The sequence below is a fragment of the Grus americana genome, chromosome 1, assembly GCF_028858705.1.
Source record: "Grus americana isolate bGruAme1 chromosome 1, bGruAme1.mat, whole genome shotgun sequence".
NCBI classification, from domain to species: Eukaryota; Metazoa; Chordata; class Aves; order Gruiformes; family Gruidae; genus Grus; species Grus americana.
This window is the reverse complement of record NC_072852.1, coordinates 425,778-444,637: the sequence shown is the minus strand read 5'-3', so window position 1 is coordinate 444,637 and position 18,860 is coordinate 425,778. Positions and strand designations below refer to the sequence as shown.

Below are 18,860 nucleotides of genomic sequence, written 5' to 3'. Positions count from 1 at the left end.
TCTCTTTTAACTTCTATTAAGCCTTCTCAGTCACACATTAAGAAAGTCAGCTGAGAGTGCCGCCAGCTCTGGGGAGCCATTGCCGTCATAGTCCGCACTATCCCCATGGTACTTTCCACAACTTGCTTTCTCTCTGGAGATCACATGAAGATGATATGCAAACAATTACAGGTGAATACACGAGTTAAGGATTCTGTTGCAATTACTGAGGAATGGCATCAGGACCATCTACTCAATGCAAACGTGAGGAGACACAGAAGGGTGTGATAGAAAACACTGGGTAAGCGGGTGAAGACGAGGGATGGGAAAAGCACTTCTGACCCAAAAGCCCCGTCCATCTGTTGATTACTGCCAGCCTCCTGGAAACAAACACCACAACCACACATTGTGTAGCTCCACACATCTAACGCCCGTAAACTCCAGCTACCCTGCTGCAGAAAGCCTCACCAACTGGCACATCAGCCAAGTCGCAGGCACTTCGCGTCTATCTCCTCCTCCACTCAGGGGACAAAAACACATCAGTGGGGGCAACAGCAAGTCTGCTTGGACTGCTAGCTCCGAGGGGAGGGTTTTGGCATCCACAGCACAGGGCCTGGCTGTCTCATGGGCTTTTGAGGCAGCAGTTCAGAGCATGAACAGCAAGCCCTGACTCCCACTCCAAAGCTGGGATCCACATTACAGCTAATGCAACTAGTCAGATTAGCAACTGCTCCAGCCCGCACTGTAAGAGGCATCAGCAAAAAAAGTGGAGGCAGGAGGATGAAAAGAAGATACTTAAACTTTCTGTGAAAAACTATGGAATTAGCCCGCTTGCAGAGGAAGGCTTTTCTTATCCCTATCTGCTGGAAACTGACTTATGACCTACCGCAGGGTTTACACGTCTTTCAGGAAGCCTGCCCAACATAACGGGCAATGCCATTATCCCTCTAAGCCTCGCGTCTCCCTGTGAGCTCTGCGTTGCTGTGGTTAGGAGTTTGTTTAGGAAGCGCTTCCTTGCCCGCCTCCCCCTCGCTGCTCTCAGCCCGCCCCACCAGCGCCCAGCAAGAGGCGGGCTGGCAACCCGGAGCCTTGCGGATGGCCCATGGCACAGGAAGGAGCAGCTCTCAGGGCACACAGTCAACCCCGGGCTGGGGAGGAGAGGGTTCGGAGAGGTGCCCGCTTCTCCTGGGGGTCCCAGCAAAGCATGGCACCCATGGCCCTGTGTCACAGGGCGGGACCGACGACCCAGGGCCTGACAGCAGGACCAGAGCTCCAGGGCCGCACCGAGGAGCCGTGACCCCACATCTGGGGCCCGACCGGGCAGCCCCAGGGCCTGACCAGCACCCCACAGCCCTGCACCCCAATGGCTTGGCCAAGGGACCCTCGGCTGGAGCTGACTGGGGACCCCACAGCTCTGCCACCCCTCAGCTGGGCTACGGCCCTGGCACCCCACAGCCAGACCCGGGACCCCGTGGCCACAGACAGGACAACCAATGCTGCTGGCCCCCAGCCCGTGGCTGCAGCGGGAGCCCCGGGCAGCAGCCCGCGGCTGGTGGGTGCCATCCCCGGGCCCCCACTCCCCCACCCGCCCGCCGCCCGCCCGCACTCACCCTTGACGGCTTCGCCCCGGTTGAGCTGGATCTCGCCCTCGCCCTGCGGCGCGTAGCTCTTCACCACGATGAACTTGCGGCCGGGCACGGCGCTGTACAGCTTCCGCTTGGGCCCGCGCAGCGGGGCGGGCGCGGCGTGCGGCGCGGGCTCGGGGCCGGGGCCGGGGGGGCCCGCCGGGCCGCCGGGGCTGTAAACGAAGACGTAGGTTACGGTGCTGATGCCCGGCAGCTCGCGGCTCGGCCCACCGCGGCCCGCGGGCTGCGCCATGGCGGGGCCGGCGGGGCTCAGCGCAGCCCCGGCCGCCGCGGCGCCGCCCGGGCGCGGGCACCGGCTGCGGCTGGGGGGCCGCCGCCCGCCGCCGGCTCCATGGCGCGGCGCCGCCCGCCCCGCGCGGCGCTCCGCTCCCTCCGGCGCCGCGCCGCCGCCGCGCGCACCATGGCCCGGGGCAGGTGCCGCCGCCGGCGGCTCCTCCCCCTGCGGGCGGGGACGGCGCCGGCCCAGCCGCCTCCCGCCCCCGGCCGCCGCCCCCGCCGCGCCGCCGCCGCCCCGAGCCGCCGCTGCCGCCGCTGCCGCCGCCGCCGCGGGGCCGGGGCCGCGCTCCGAGACGCCCCCTGGCGGCCGCCACTGCCCCGGGCCGGGGAGCGGGGCGGGGGCAGTGCCGGGGCAGTTGGAGGGGCAGGGCCGGGGGGCGGGCAGCTTGGGGGGGGAGTGGGGAGGGAGGGAGTTCCCGGGGAGCAGCGTACGGGGCGGGGGAGTTTGGAGGGCCAATGCCCGGCGAGGCATTGGGGGGGGGCGGGACAGATTTGGGGGGCGATGCCCGACGAGGCGTGTGCGGGGGGGGGGGGGCAGTTTGCGGGGGGCGGTGCCCGGCGAGGCAGTGGAGGGGGCAGTTTGGGGGGGGAGCAATGCCGAGGTGGGGGGGCGGGGGGATGTGCGGGGGTGCCCGGCTCCCGCTCCCGGGGCGGGGAGCAGTGCCCCGGAGGGGTGACAGCAGTGCCCTATTCGGGGGGCAGTGCCGGGGGCGGGGGGTCCCCTCTGCCCCCGAGCTGCCAGCGCCGCGCACCGCAGTCCCGCCGCTCGCAGCCCCCCGCACACGGGGCGGCGGGGGGCGCTCGGGACTGGCCGCAGCCTCGCTGGCAGCACCCCGGCTCCCGCCGCTCCAGCAGGCTGCTCCCCCCTGCTGCCCCTGCAGCGCCCTGTTCGCAGCCCCCCCAGCTCCCAGCCCCCACGCCCCGCAGTCGCAGCCCCCCTGATCTGCACTCTCAGCCCCTCTTGGGTGGGTACATCCTCACCCCGCAGCCCGTGGGGCCGTGCATCCACAGCCCCTATGGGGCTGCCCCCCAACCACCCACCCGCTGCCCCCCGGGGCCCTCGGGAGGGGCAGGGGCACAGCGGTGCAGGGGGTCTCCTCCCGCAGACCCTCCTGCTGCCGGAGGCGCTGCCTGGTGATGGTGCAGGTAGAGGGGAACAGCCGCTGCGGCAGGAAAAGCTGTCCCTCACACGCCCCCCCAGAAATGGCCGTAACCCAAAGGGGTTCGCCGCTCCTTGGAAAGCAGGGTGCAGCCCGGAGAGAGGACGGCGTCCCTCAGCCTGGGACAGTCTGAGCTCCCCCAGGAGCTCTGCCGCCGTCACGGAGCAGTTCTGCTGGCGGACGCCTGCCGCACAGAAACCAGCAGAGAGCCAGGAACGGTGACCCAACGCAGAAACAAACAGGCCGGCACAAGAGGCACGGCTTCCCGTCTTGGCATCTGCGGGCTGCCCAAACCCTCCCGTCAAACTTCCATCCGCAGCCACGAAGCTTCAGCAGAAGGCACTGTCACGCCGGGGACGTGCGCCGGGTAACCTGCCAGCCTCAGCCCAGAAGCCTGCTGCTTCAGTACTGCGCTAAGTTATAGTCCCTCAAGGGAAAAAACACTTAATAAGAAATAAATAGCTACCCTTTCCTTATAATACTTCTAAATGTCACTCCAGTATCATTTTTAGTCAATGCAGAGATATTAAAGACCAGCTCAGATCTCTAAAAGGGCCCTTTATGTTTTTAGAAACAGTCACGAGAAGCATGCAGAAAAGGTAGGTATTGCAGACAGCTCACAGAAATATCTGCTCAGTGCAGCGCGCCTCGCCAGCACTGCAGCTCTGCACACTGCCGCGTGCTCACGCTGGCCTGGGGACGCTCGGCCCCCAGGACTGGGCACTCGCGCTTCGGGCTTTGCACGTGGGTGTGGGTACGCATGCGGGGCGGCCAGGCTGCCGGCGCACGGTGGGATCGCCGCAGCACTGGGGCCACGCACCCCCTCCAGCTCCGCGGACTGCAATGGGTGCCCACACAGACCTGTCAGCAAGCAGGACCCGCTCCCACCATTGCGCTTCTCCAGGCTACCGACTACGAGCCTACCCTCCCCTTGCCGTGCCGCCGACGCTGCTCTCAAACAACCGCGCTGCCGACGCGCGGCCACTGAGGACCCCACAGCTCCACCACTGATCCTGCACCTTGGCACCCTCCAGTAGGATTGCGGCAGTTTGATGCACCGTTGCCTGTGCATTTTCTCAGCAACAACCTTGCATCGTCTTTCACGTGATTTTTGAAAATACTGCTGCTGGACCAAGAGCCGGTCCTTGCACAAGTGACATGAAGATCAAAACAACAGCCCAAAGTCTCCGTGGCTCCTCTTCAGCAGCTGCACTGGGGAAGCATTAATTATGTGGCTTGCAATCCAGTTCGTATCTGCCATATTGATTTTGTAGCACGCTCATTTTTCAATCGTTAAGGAGTTATTAAGTCAAAATGTCTCAGAAGCCTACATCTATTATATCAGAGGTACATTTATAACAAGTTTTGTAATAACTTCAAAGAATACCACCATTTTTGTTTGGGCACTTTTGGCAGGCTCAATTTCAATTAAAGGATGTTAATCAGTTTAATCGTATTTCGTGTTAATGCCCGCTTGATAGAGACCTGTCGTGCAGCTGCTCCAGGTTCAGGCTCTACTCCGGGAACATTTCTACCTATATTCCCAACTGGAAAATGTGAGAAAAACTGCCTGGAATGGGTTTCAGGCTTTCTATCAGTCAAGAGCAGAGCATCTCTTGGCATGTTTCCACGTGAACTGACAACGTGTTTCTTCACCTACTTTATCACCCTGTGCCATAAGGCACCTTGAGGCCTGAAGGAGCGGGTTTCATCCTTTCTATCGCCTAGTTAAGCTGTAGCTAATCGCTGCTGGATCCATAACTTATTTCTGAACAGCAGCCAGGACGCCTTGTATATTATGAATAAAACAAACACTACCGCGGCGGCGTTTATTAAGCAGCTAAGGAGCTTCTTAACGTCCCCAGTGTGTAATCGTGATTTCGCCGCGTGCGATGCCCACATCCTCCTCCCCCTCTCCGAGTCACACAGGACAGACGCCGTGACCGAGAAGCCTGGGCGCCAGAGGAGGCTGCTCCCCACAGGGGTGCAGAGTGGGGGCAGCTCAAATAAACATCATCACTGCAAAAGAGCCGCAGCCCTTTCTTTTTCTGCACAGAGATCCTGTCCTTGGGGATCACAGGGCTTTTCTCTTCATGGCGGCCGTTTATCTGGAACTTGTCTGTCCGAACTGCACGTCAGATTTCACCGCAGCGACCGGAGAGCGACGTTGGGTAAATCAGCCCAGCAGTAGGTATCGTTCCACTAAAGCACGCGGCAAGAGGGACGCGTCCGGTTTGAATGAGCCTCAGCAGCAGATGGAGGACTCGTCCTCCTAACGTCACCTGCTGCCTCTGCAACCGGCAACCTGCTCTGGAAGCCGGCGAGCTGAAATTTCTCTGGACGCTTCGCCAGAGCCAGGAGGAGCCCGAGCAGCCTGCAGACGGTGTTCCTCCTGGTCAGGTCCTGAGGGGGTTGCTCGCAGTCCAGGTGCTCGGGTTTGGTTCTCCTGCAGATAAACGAGCGCCCAAGAAACGCTGTTGTAAGCCTACGCATCAGTATGCAAAACCTGATGGCACGCCTTTGTATAAAATTTCTGAGATCCCACATTCGCTCTGCCTGTTGAAAACAACTGTTTGAGATGGATTTGATGCGTGACTCCATGTCTTACGCTTCTTACAGATATTTTAGCCCCTGGAAGCATCCAGAGTCGATAGTGCCTGGAGACGGTGATGGAGACTTGACCATCTGACAGGGTGTCTCCATCAGAAACAGTGTTGGGTCCCAGTACGGAAGAGCTTCCTCACGAGAGCAGACACGTACGATAATCCCCTCAACAAGCCATAGTCGTTTCTGAGGGAAGACAGACTTCCTTTCCGCAGGCTGGTGGTAGGTTTAAATCACCGCAAGTGAATTAACAGCCCATAATAGTCCCCACAATTACTTCAAACACATCAAGCAGCCCCAAATACCCAGGACGGCTGCTTTAATTTTTATGCGCTCTCAAGGGGCTGATCAGAAGAGAATCACTTTTTTATCAGGTGAGTTCTGCCTGAAGGAATCTCAGTTTAGGTTTAAACCACCCTCCTCTTCCTCCTCCTTCTCCCTTCTTTGGGGAATTCCTGCCCACCACCGTCCCGGCGGAGCACCCACGGTGCGAGGTGAAGGCACGCCGGTTTTCGGAGCGCACAGCCGATGCTCTATGGGCGCTGCAGTGTTTGTGCCGCAGCACGGGCCGTGAAGGTAGGACCAGGGAATGTGGCAGATCCGAGCCAACGAGGCTGTGCTGGAGCTGTGGGAATAACTCAGGCTTCGTCTTGCAACATTTCTGCATGTCTCCGGGAGGCAGTGAACATACTAAGGCATCTTGCACATTATCATGAAAGTATCTATTATGGATCCTGATTTTTTTTCCCCTTGAGAGCTGAATATTGGATTTTTTGTTGCTTTAGGATACAGAAAGGTTTTTGCATGGGGAAACTTCCTACGGTTTCAAAATGTGTTATAAACTGAACCCTTCAGGAATGAAATGTATTTGGCAGCTTTGCAGTTACCCTGTTAACCTTTCCTAGTAACTGTATGACTGTTAAATTGTTCTTGTCCACAAGGCACCAATCCCAAAAGCATGCTTTTTCTTCTGTTTTTCTTTTTTTTTTTTTTAAATGAGTCATGTCTGGTGCTGGAGTTGTCTTTCACTTCAGCCATGGAAGGAGGGATTTGTAAACTACTCCTCTTGCTCTGAGAACATTTATGTGCTCTCACACACACAGCTCTGCACCCATGGAGTACCTGGAGACGATTTCTCTGTAGGAACCTTTCTGGAGACACCTGTACCCAAAGCTTGGTGGGAAGAAGCACACAACGCATGCCCTGCCACGGGTCTTTCAGCTTTGTCCAGGAGTGAGAGCGGTAGTGGTCTCCTTTGTGAGTTGCACTTTTCGGTACTTAGGTAAGAGAGATTTTGCCATCACACAAGCAGTATTATAAAGTCCACCAGGTCCCTATAACCCGGCACTGTTAGTCAGAATTTGACTGACAACCAAACACTGCTTCTCAGTTATGGCACTTACTACGTGTCCTTTGGAAGAAATGCTTCTGCTGTTCTGGAGCTTCAAATTGTTACTACAAGCGTGGCTGACAGATACAGAAATAGACTGGGTTTGATCGAAACTATTTCAGCTCCAGCAAGAAAATAGCAGCTTCGTCGCTTCTAACTTTCCCAGATTCACAGAACCAAACAGACTGGTTGAGGGTGGCAGGGACCTCCGGAGGTCATCCCATCCAATTCCCTGCTCAAGCTGGGACACCTACGGCCAGTTGCCCAGGACCATGTCTGGATGACTTTTGAACATCTCCAAGGATGGAGACTCCACAACCTCTCTGGGCAGCCTGGCCCAGTGCTCGGTCAATCTCACAGTGAAAAAGTGTTTCCTGATGCTCAGGGGGAATCTCCCGCGTTTCAGTTTGTGCCCGTTGCCTCTGGTCGTGTCACTGGGCACCACCGGAAAGAGCCTGGTTCCCTCCTCTCTCGGCATCCTCCCTGCAGGTATTTATACACATCGATGAGATCCCCTGAGTCTTCTCCTCACCAGGCTGAACAGTCCCAGCCCTCTCAGCCTTTCCTCACAGGAGAGATGCTCCAGTCCCCTCATCATCTTCGTGGCCCTTCCCTGGACTCTCTCCAGTATGTCCATCTCTCTCGTCCTGGGGAGCCCAGCACTGGACCTTGCATGCCAGGGGTGGCCTCACCAGTGCTGAGCAGAAGGGAAAGCTCACCCCCCCTCAACCTGCTGGAGACGCTTTGCCTAATGCAGCCCATGATACCCTTCACCACCTTTGTGGCAAGGGCACATTGCTGGCTCATGTTCAACTTGGTGTCAGCCAGGAACCCCTGGACCTTCTCTGGAAAGCTGTTTTCCAGTGGGATGTCCCCCAGCATATATTTGGGGTCAATGGGAATTTCCTTTGGCTGTCAATTAGCTATTTTTGGAGCGATCTTGAATTCAGAAATGGGAGAAATCTTCAGAGACACTCTGGCTAGGGTATCACCTGGGTCAGACCTGATATAATGACCAAAAGACACAGGTTCTGTCCAAAATTCAGGAGGCAGTTTCTGATATTGAGAGCTTTATGCCTCACCACTGGGGCTCTCCCCAGCCACAAAAGCAGAGCAGGACCCCCACCTTCTCCCCCACGTGCCCCCCGAGCTGGGTAACGAGGCAGACCCGGGCTGGTATTCTGGGGCCAACTGCTACTGCTCTTGCACAAAATGATTTTATTCCTTCCAGTTCCTAGAGCATGGCTCATTTAGCTTGCTGTTCAGTCTGCTGAGAAACTTCTGGTCTCAGATCATCTCTGCACAGTTAAATGAGAATAGCACCGTCACCTGCTAACGAGAGCCAATTAGTGGTAGATTCACACTGTTCGGGAAAGGGGAGGCAACGGGAGAACGGGAGTCACTCGCCTTCCCTGCTCCTCCTCAGACAGCCGCCAGACCAGCGCCCCAGCTAATTAGCATGGGGGCCTGAGCAAGGATGTAAAGCTGGAGCCGTGGAGCCCTCGGTCAGCTCACAGCATCCGCCAGGAGCAGCGGGAGCTCGGCGGGGCTGCTCCTCCCGCCGCAGCGCAGTGAGGATGGAGCGCAGCGCTGCACCGCGCGAGGGAAACGCAGTGTGGGACAACGTCGGCCAACGACCAAACGTGAAAATCCTCAGAAGAGGTGCATTCGGCCGAGCAGCGCTGGCACTCGTGACCTACAAGATGCTTCGGAAACCTGGAATGAGAGTCTGCTGCCAAGGACACACTGATAATGGCTGCGAGAGCTGGCCAAAGCGGCAGCTGGGAAAGGTCCTGCAGGCACCTCCTCTCCGGGCAGTGACCTACGCTTTACTGCAATGATTAGTCTGGATGTTGAACTACCTCCCCTGAAGTATAAACACCTCCGCCTGGCTGTGGCTACAGCCTTACAAATGTGTCTGGAGAAGATGGAGCAGAACTGGAAACCCGAGAGAGACAATTAATTAAAAGGTTTTGTCTCCCTTTATATAATCACAGATATCGATTCACTCTTTAAAGCACTCTGTGTGAATCCCAGCCAGTGAAACACCCCCAGTGGTAGCTGGATTTGTGCCTCTCCACCCTGACAGCTGAAAGTGTTTTATATCACTGGGCAGCTCCATCAGATCTTAAAGAGTCCTACTGAAAAGATAAAATATAGTTTTATCAGTTGACAAAGAGGATAACGGGATTTCCTAAAATTATGCCTCTAATCCTGCCTATCCTGCAAGATCACAGTCCTTAGGAATTTGGACAACCTGTCTGATAAGCCTAGCAAATGCAGGAACAGGCAACTACCGTGAATTAACATGCACCGCACTCTGGCAGATGCTCTTCGCAAAGGTGAGAGAAAGCCTAGTTCTGCTAAAGGCACGTGACAAGTTTAGATACTGACTGAAAGGGGCTGCAAGAGGCTTACCAAACCCCACACCTCACTGGCACATGAAGGCAAAGGTCCAGGTGGATCCTCACGAGCTGCTGCTGATCAAGACAAGCTATTTCAAAAAGTTTGCTCTAGGGGAAAAAAAAAAAGGCGGGGGGGAGAAAAAGAAGAATAATTGCAGCAGTATCTCCTGGTCAGTGTTACTCGGGAGTGACAGGAGATGATTGATCAGTCCCTCCCTACTTTAGGCACCATGAACCTTCCAATCCCAGAAGGTCTGTGGCTTTGCGGCTCCTAGAGGTGGAGGAACCCATGCCGTGCAGAAGGCAGGAGCTACTTTGTAAAGAAGGAAATAATTTGCGAAGTCTGTGACTATGAAATCTTTAATATTTTGATTGCTAAGTCTTTATGTGTGTCTCAAAACCCAGTGCCCTACACATGGCATTCAGCATCTGCTGTATGCAACTGGTTTCTGGGCACACATTCCATTCCTCATAAACAAATGTTAGCATCACCACCTCCCTGTACGTGGCCAGACACTGAGCAGACCACTCAAAGGTCTACAAGGACCTTTTCTAGAAGGTCCTCCCCGAGTGCCCAAGCAGCTCCACAGAGGACCATGACAAAGACTGACATAGATCTGGTTACTCCAGTGCAACTGGTAAACGACATCTGACTCTGCAACCCACAGCTTGACACCTTCTGCCTTCACTAAAATTACCTTGGGAAAACTGTTTAGGTGGCACAGGCATCTGGAGCAAGAACCATGAGGAGAATGAGTTGAGACTTTGACGCTGCAGCCCGAAATGTTGGTCCTCAAAATTATTCTTCAACCTAAGGCACCCTTCTTGCACACCCTTCAGCCAGAGACGCATAGCTCACTTCACCTCTGAGAAACCAGGAAAGATGATCCTGAAACTGCCTTTGTCAAGCTAAATATCCCAACTCCGGTCAGTTTGTTTCAGGAGCCAGCACAAAGATATCAGTATTTCTATTCCAATCACAACCATCGTTACTCTGAGCTCCGTTAGGCTGATGCCATGGCTTGCCTGGACTAATGCCCATAGATCATTACCCTCTTTTGTCCTTGCTGTTGGAAATCCAGAGTTTCCGAATGGATCCCACTCTCACGGATCCCGTGGACTCCAGCAGTCATTTTCTGTCTTTGCGACGGTAGCTGTCAGCTACTTTCCAACTCCCTCTCAATGGTGAATTTAAATAATTTGACCAAATGATATTCACTCATTCTGCTCACACAGTTCCTTAATCACAGGAACAGTGGCTGGGAGACAGCCATGGTCGAGTCCAGAAGTTACTGGAACTGCTTGGAAATGTTAAAGGATTAAAATAAGGCCAAAGAATGGGAACTTGCGCAGAAGCATACCCCATGCTGCCAAAACACCGTTCAGAATATCCCGGAGGGAGGAAGGGCAGCTGTCACTCAGTGCAGCGTGCAAGGTCAGGCACACAGCAACTGCACCATCTCCCGACCCAAACTTCAGAAGAAGCCTTTGGTGTGAGATGACACAGGACACACCTCAGATCCGGAGAAGACAACAACTTTGCACGAAATTCCCACTGCATTGGCAGAGCGTGCAGAGTATTGTCTCTTGGCTGGTCCGCAGCACTCGTTTTCCTCTCCTTGTACAGCGGAGAGAGGAGCCACTGCCATTACTGTGACACCGGGAGAGCGGGAGGTGCTGGAGGGAGCATCTGTGGCAGCGAGCAGGGCTGCGGCACCAGAGGCGAGAGCAGAAGTACCGAGCTGAGCAGTGCCTGGCCGGGTGCGTCCCAGAAACGTCACAGCCCCTGACAGCAAAGTCCCAGCTCAGGCGCTGGCTCTGTTTAGAAAAAAGTGGCTTTGAAACTTGGACTGTAAAGCACTTTACCAAGAATGCTGGGGCCAAACTGTCCTGGTTTTGAGACATGAAAACCACCCCCAGCCTGGGACATGGCCTCCAGAGGACCTCCAGGGTGGCTGCAGCCACCTCCTTGTGATCCAGATATTCTGCTGGCAATTGCTCTTGCACTGAAACTGTCATTGCCCAAAGACTGATCAAAGACAACTGCTGACCTGTATGGCACAAAGGAAGAGATTTCTTCTCAAAGGACTGGCAGTTTGGGAGCATTAGTTTTCTCTTCCATAACATTGTAAGACGCTCAGTCCCGAAGAATTTTTTTACCTGAATCTATGGTGCCATGGATGTTTCTCCACGACATGCTGCACCTCCAGTGAGGGGGGCTGGATCTGCGGGAGATGCAGCCCAAGCCAGCAGAGGCGATGAGGAGGCACCACGAGCATGCCAGGCCTACTGAGACCATGTCTGCGGCTGCTGGGAGCTGACAGCATGCGTCTCCAGAAAGATGAGAGAAATCTGGAAACAACTGAGGCCCCGCTTGATATATGGAAATTAAATTTTTTGTCCTTCTTCTTATTTTCCATATTATTGCTTAGATAAAGCAAAATAAGGAAAAACATAGAGGAGACGCACTGCTCAGCTGGATACGAACACAACTTGCTGTTTGAGCCCCAAAGCAGGCATTCAGGCATTCTGCCCTATGCCGTGTTGCAAACAGACCTATCTTCAGACACCCCCAGACCGCAGGGAGCCAGTCTGTCACTGACTTCCCACTCGTGCACCTCGACCCATCCCCGGTCACTGGCTCTGCCCGAGAGACAGAGCAACAGGGTGAAGCTTGTGAGGAACATCCCAGCCCCTCGAGCCACAGGTCCTTGTTACTCGGCAGTTAAATTGGCCCTTCTTCTCCGTTCCTGGACATGCAAACACAGACACTTTGTTGTAAATAACATTTGGGACTGGCGTGTTCATCTCTCGGACGAGGAAAGGCTGAGAGACCTGGGGCTGCTTAGTCTGGAGAAGAGAAGCCTGAGAGGGGATCTCATCAACACTTATCAAGATCTAAAGGGTGGGGGTCAGCAGGATGGGGCCAGACTCTTCTCCGTGGTGCCCAGCGACAGGACAAGGGGCAACGGGCACAAACTGGAACACGGGAAGTTCCATCTCAACAGGAGGAAAAACTTCTTCCCTCTGAGGGTGACCGAGCCCTGGGACAGGCTGCCCAGAGAGGTTGTGGAGTCTCCTTCTCTGGAGAGATTCCAAACCCGCCTGGACGCCATCCTGTGCGACCTGCTCTGGGTGATCCTGCTCTAGCAGGGGGTTGGACCAGATGATCTCCAGAGGTCCCTGCCCACCCCCACCAGTCTGGGTTCTGTGTGATTCTGTGTCCAAGCACTAGCGAAGGAAAGCCACGCTCTCAGGGCTGCTGCTCAGGTCAGACGCTTATTTCATCGCAGTGGCTGCAGGGTGCCGGGGCGAAGCAGGTCCTTCCCCGCAGTGGAAAGGGGAAGCGGCAGCAGCAATTCCATCCCCGAGCACAGCCCAGCCCCTCGGCGCTGCCACAGGAGGGTCCGCTCAGGAAGGGGCCCTCTGTCACCGGCAGATGTTCGGTCACCGGTGCTGCGGGAACCCTCACGTGTGTGACGTGGCTGAAGAGAGTCACTGCTGAGGAAGAGCATTCGTAACTGAAATTTCCCTACAACTCAAATTAATTTTCAATGTTGTTCCCTTGGAAGGAAGGATGTATCTGTGTCAGATGCCAAATCAAGGGAATTCTTTGTGTAGGAAGTGTAATTGATTCCCATTTACTCCGCATCTGTATTTCTTAAAAAAGAGAGCATGCGTGAGTCATACGCCTGGGCAGAGCGGCTTGTTGTGACGCCTGTAGCAGACAGACACCTGGGAAGGGGCATATTGTCTACCCCGCTGCCAGAATGTTTTGCCACCACCAAGTCTGATTCAGGATCCAAGCGGTGACACAGTTCTTGCAGATGTGGCGGCAGCAGGCAGCAGGCATCCAGAGCTCACCGCGGCAGCGGGGTGACCTTCACACGGGACCCGACTTCAGCCCCAGCCATGGCGTTTGCCCGGTGCTCGAAACGTTTTCAGGATGAGGAGCTGTGTCCCCAGCTTCTGGCAAAATGACGTAAAGACAAGGCTTGCCAACAAAGACAGCTGCAGCAGGTGGAAACGGGACCCAATGGCACTGGAAATGGACCCACTGGGTTGTCCCTCATCTCAGTGCTCAGAGCAGCAGTGGCTGTGCAGAAAACACCACCACTGAGGTTTCCACCACTAACCCTGACCCGCTGAGATCTACCAGAGGTACCGACAAGAAGCATCCGAGAGGGATCACCGTGAACAGGTCCCTGACCCACGTGCTTGTAGGACAGGGGGTGGTGTGGCTATCTCTTACTGCCCCTGCTCAGCAAACACAGGACTGAGGAGAAGTACTCGGGGTGTCAGCGCAGCCTGTACAACACATTTCACCCCCAGAATAGTGCAGCATCACAACCTGGGACTGGACTGCAAGTTTGCAAGTGTCATCCCAGAAAAAAGAGGGGAATGACTGCTTGGGAATATGTAGCAAACACAGCAATGACCCCTTCTGTTTAAAATGATGCAGCTTGGATCTAGGACAACAAACCTGCAGGATAAACTATACGGTAAAGTCCCCAAAGGGTAACTCTTTCACTCTGCAATGGTCCTTCTGTCTACAAAGGATTGTGATCCTGTTGCTAATAACTTCTCATACCTGCAGAAAATCTTTTTCCTTGATATTTAATCTCTCTATACATCAGTCTAGGGGAATAATAAAGCCAGACCTGCTTTATTTTATGTTATCAATGCTTTAATTCTACTCAAAGTTAGACCAACTTTGCATAAAGCATGCAGTGCACATGACTACGGCACAGCAAAGAGCAGGTATGGCACAGTCAAAACACTTACTTGAGCCTGACTCTACCGCACTCACTCATCAAAGCAATTTCACCGTCCTAACAGGGGCTGATCCTTTGGATAGAAACTACTCTTTAAGCAGACTGGCAGGTTTGTCCCATAACTTTAAAGTATTCTACTAAAGCCTGGAAGATGAACTAAGCCAGGTATCCCCCAACAGTGGTAGGGGGATGCTGAAACCACGTCCACGCAGCGTAACGCCGAGGATGGGGTGGGGCGGCAGGAGCCACCACTGCCAGCCCTACCGTGCTGCTCAGGGCTGTGCCGGGCAGTACTGGCACCAGCGGGACCATTTGGGACCCCCAGACTGGCTGAGCGCCATGAGGCTGAGATTGCATCTCGCAGTCCTTCTGGCAGAGCCCACTGACAGTGTCTGGGAAATATATTACTTATAAATTATATGGTCATTAAAATACCAGCAAAAATAGTTCCAGCAAGCTAAAATGAAGCCTTCGGCACTGCAGTTACTACATTTTGTCCCAGAGCCCGAAGCTCCCTGAGACAGCTGTAGCACATGTGAGACAACTGGCGAGCGAGCTCAGGAGAGGATGGGATGTTTTGAGAAGCCAAGGTACAAGGTCCCGCTTGGAGAGGGTGCTGGAGCTGAGACAGGCTGAGAGTTAATGGCAGAATAAAGACCATCTCACGCATTTGTCCCCTTGGAGGAATCTGAGCTTGCAGCTTGAGAAACGGCACACAGCACCAATGCGGGAGATGAAGTTCTTTCCTACGGGGCAGATGTTGTGGACCAGACATGCTCAGGTCAGTTTTAGAGGACATCTCAGGGGCACAAACTAAGAGAAGATGGAAGAACATATTCAGGGAAGACCAAAACTGAATTCAGAGTGGGTTTGCTTGCCAGAAGGTATCAAAAGGTCTAGCAGCCACCACTTCAGCACGTGAGGATTCAGGAAACTGGTAATACACTTCAGAAAGCTGACAGCCCTTGGTGGATGTATGATCCTTTCCTTTCCCTCACCTCCGTGACCTTCTCCTGCACGGCTCCATCTGTAACTGAGAGCGCCTCGTCCCAGGTGCGCGTCCCCTCTTCGCCCAGGAGATGTGCCAGGTGCTTAGCTGGTGCCCACGGAGATGGAGGCAGCCAAAGAGGAGCCGGGCTGCTGCTACAGCTCTGCCTGAGCAGTGCCGTACCTCCAGCGAGGCACGTTCCTCCGGACAGAGGTTAGACTCGCAGCTCTCAGCGTGTTTGGGCTAATGTCTGAATCCACCTCCCAGACACATACGTGATTTCTGTGAACACCCCGCGCTGTTTTCCTCTGCTATCGGAGCAGCGAGAGGAGGTGCTCTCTGCGGGCGTACCCTGACCTCCTGTGCCCGGACAGCCAGGGAGGTCCTGGCGAGACCGCAGAGGGTGCCACAGACTCCATCCACTCCATGGAGCAGCCCTGCCCCGGCACTCAGGGCCTCCAGCCACGCGGACGGACACGCCAACGGCTGCGTGGCTCCTGCGAGGGATGCGTGGGGCTCCCGGGCACCCGCCGCCTGCGGTCTCCCGAGTCACTCTCTAGCTCGTTTCCACGTCAGCCGCCCGGTCAGGGGTTGGGATTGTTAGGAGTTGGGTACTGTGCACAAACTGAAGACCATTATGTCTCTGAAAGTGACTATGGAAAATGTTATACATGAACAACAGAGCGAGTAATTCTCATACCGTGTCTCTTACACAGAGTCCTCACACCGCCTCACCCTCAGGTGTCACCCCATAAGCAGCGATGGCAAACATCGCCAAAGCAGGTAAAGCACACCAAGGACAACGATTCCCACACCAGGTGGATCTTATGGCATCTGTAGCTTCAGATGGAGAGACCACCTCTTCAACATAAAAATGATTACACCTTGAGGTTTCACATTCGAGGGAGGAGAGATGATGGTGCAGAACAACTCCATGAGCACCAACACCACGAGCTGGACCCACAGTACCAGTAAAACAGGCAGGAGCTGTTCCCCGGCCCTGAAGCCAAGCAGCAGTCGCTGGCTCACGTCCACACGTCTCCCCTCACTGCAGAGCGACTGCGAGCAGCCGGACCCTGGCCCCACCGCCCCACACAACGCTGGCCCTGCCTGGGAACATGGCCACGGCCACACCGGTCAGACTGTGCTCCGACCCTGCGGTATTTACTACAATAATTGTAGCTGTTTCCAACTCAGAAACAGCCAAAGAACACTCCAAGGGCTTTATCTGCGTAGAATGACAGTAAGTGCAAATATGAACGGCGGTGCACAGGGCCGTGAGCACTTGCTCCCCACGCAGATGGGGTGTCAGGAGCCTTACACGGCTCCCAAGGAAGAGCATCCGCACTGGGTGCTGCAAACTGGCTTCTGTGCTGCAAAGTCACTCCTCAGCTTGTTTAGCACTAACTCCGTCTTGCAGACAAGCTGCTTGATTAGAGCTGTTGAAGTCACACAGGGTGAGTTTATTATGGAGCACTGTACGACAGCTCTTAATATCTCCGAGTCTGGAACGTCTAACCCTAAAACTTATGCCATAAGGATGACTGACGACAAGCTGTGCACGTGATTTGTAGCTTTGCATGGAGCTTTGAAAGGCACAGGATATGAGCATGCAAGTTTGCAAAAGCAAAGACAACGTGACAGCTGGAAAAAGTGAACCCCTGCAGAGACCTAAGATGCTGAGTAAGCAGTTAAGGCCAACCACTGAAGCAGTAAGCAGATCTGGCTAAGGTGGAGGCCCAGCCACAGCTGCAGTTAGGAGAGAAGAGCTGAAGTCCCACTGCGTGGAGCCATCTCCCTTCCAACTTCAGTCCCGGTGCTGCTGAAGAGGGGTCACGTCTTCACGCTGGAAAAGGATAAAGCTCGAGAAGGGGGAAATGCTGCCCAGCAAGGCAAATTACAGAGCAGTCGATCTGGTTACCAAGCACAGAGATGACCAAGTTTGTGAAACATGAGTAGACTTCACGGTGACTAACGTCCCACCTGGTAGTGCCGCAGACCTCCTGGGATGTCTGGACACACTGGGGAGGATCCCGTGTTTGGGGTCCCTGGGTCTGTGAAATGAGGAGGGCAGGAGAGAGCTGGAGGCAACTTTTTGGGAGCTGAAGATCAAGACCTGCATGTTAATGTCTTCTGAAATACCCTCAGTGCCATGCAGAAGGCAGAAAGAGGAGCAGGGAGGTAAAATCCCACTGCATGACTGAGACAATGGTGTAAAAAAGAAGGATGTGTACTGATTAGAAACTAGGGAAAACTCTGAAAATAGGATACCCATGGAGGAGAGGCTTACTACTTCTAAACCACGGTGGAAGCAAGCTGCTGGGATTTAACATTAACAAGGTTATAGGAGAGCTTTTAGCTAAAGGGATAGGAAAGCCAGCATATGCAGAAAAGCACCTGCTTTGGGATGACTCATGCTGTAGGGGTGAAGCCATGAAGAGATAGGACAGAAGCCGGCAAAAGTCAGCTATAAAACACGGAGAGCAGTTGCACAAACAGAATGAAAAAATAGAAACCCCAGACTAGTGCATATGTTCCTCTGTACAGGAGCTGGAAGTCTAATACGACAGGAGAACCAGAATGCCTAGTTTTAATAAAAGTATTGATACAACAGAAGTGCTGGAAACTGAGTGGAAGGAGGATGCAGTAGGAAAGCGTAACAGAGCGTTCGGGGAAGGCAGAGCGAGCACTCGCAGGGGAGGAGGTGCATCACTGCGAAGACGGCTTAGAGCTAAATCAGATTAACAAGTGTGCCAATGAGGAACACAGACTTGCCAGGGGTTGATGCTCCAGCAGGAGACGTACGTGGTTACGGCTACACTCCCAGCCACCCAGGGATGCTGAGTGTAATCTGCCGGAGACCAGAGAGGTCAGTGAACCAGGAGAACGAGATACGCCGGTTAATTCTGCACAAACTGAGCAAACACCATGTCGGGGCACCATGGCAAGATTAAATTTTTAGGCATGGCCAGTGGAGCAGCCAGGCAGGGAATCGACTGCAGGAAAATGCATTCCTGACCTCGCACTGACCAGTGAGCATCCTGTAGCTCATAATCTTATTAATTAATAGTCATTATTGGGGCCCAATATTGCTAGGTTCATAATCTTGCTGAAGCAATGGAAGCTGATAAAGCAACTACCATTGTGCTCAGTTTAAAACACAGAGACTTCAAAATTCATAAAAATTAAATTTGATATTAAGAAACTAAAAGGGATTATTAAAAGTAAAGCCTTTGCTGGTGTCCTGGAGACTATTTCAAGACATGTTATGGATGCTCAGACACATATTACCCATCGAGAAGGACTTAGACCTAAAGAATAGTAGGGTTCTTAAGGTTATAAGCAGAAAGGAATGCCAGTCAAAAAGACAAAGTTGTATTTCAATAGGAAAAACCAGGACGGATCGTGTATTATGTTGTTAAATGGGGGGGGCAGGAGAGCGGGGAGAGCAAACATGGAGTTGGAAGAATAACATGCAGAAAGCCTAAAAACTAGTAAGTCATTTTTCAGAAACATCAAGAATAGAAAACCTGCCAGGGACTTAAAAGACCAATAGATAACCAAGGTATAAAAGAAGTGCTCAGAGAGAATAAAGGCACAGTAGAAAAACAAAATGAAAATTGCCATCTGTGTTTTC

The 18,860-nt window shown here is 54.1% G+C and overlaps 1 protein-coding gene across 9 annotated transcripts in view; it reads right to left on the bottom strand.

Moving 5' to 3' along the window:
* Positions 1-18,860, bottom strand: part of SHANK3 (SH3 and multiple ankyrin repeat domains 3) — a 383,466-nt gene that overhangs the window by 198,824 nt on the left and 165,782 nt on the right. For all 9 annotated transcript variants that reach the window (XR_008574833.1, XR_008574834.1, XM_054811562.1 and 6 more), the window contains exon 13: positions 1,590-1,777. Coding sequence is in view for 7 of the 9 variants with exons in the window: in XM_054811562.1 (XP_054667537.1) it covers positions 1,590-1,777 (188 nt within the window). In the remaining 2 variants the exon portion in view is untranslated. The remainder of the gene's footprint in view (positions 1-1,589; positions 1,778-18,860) is intronic.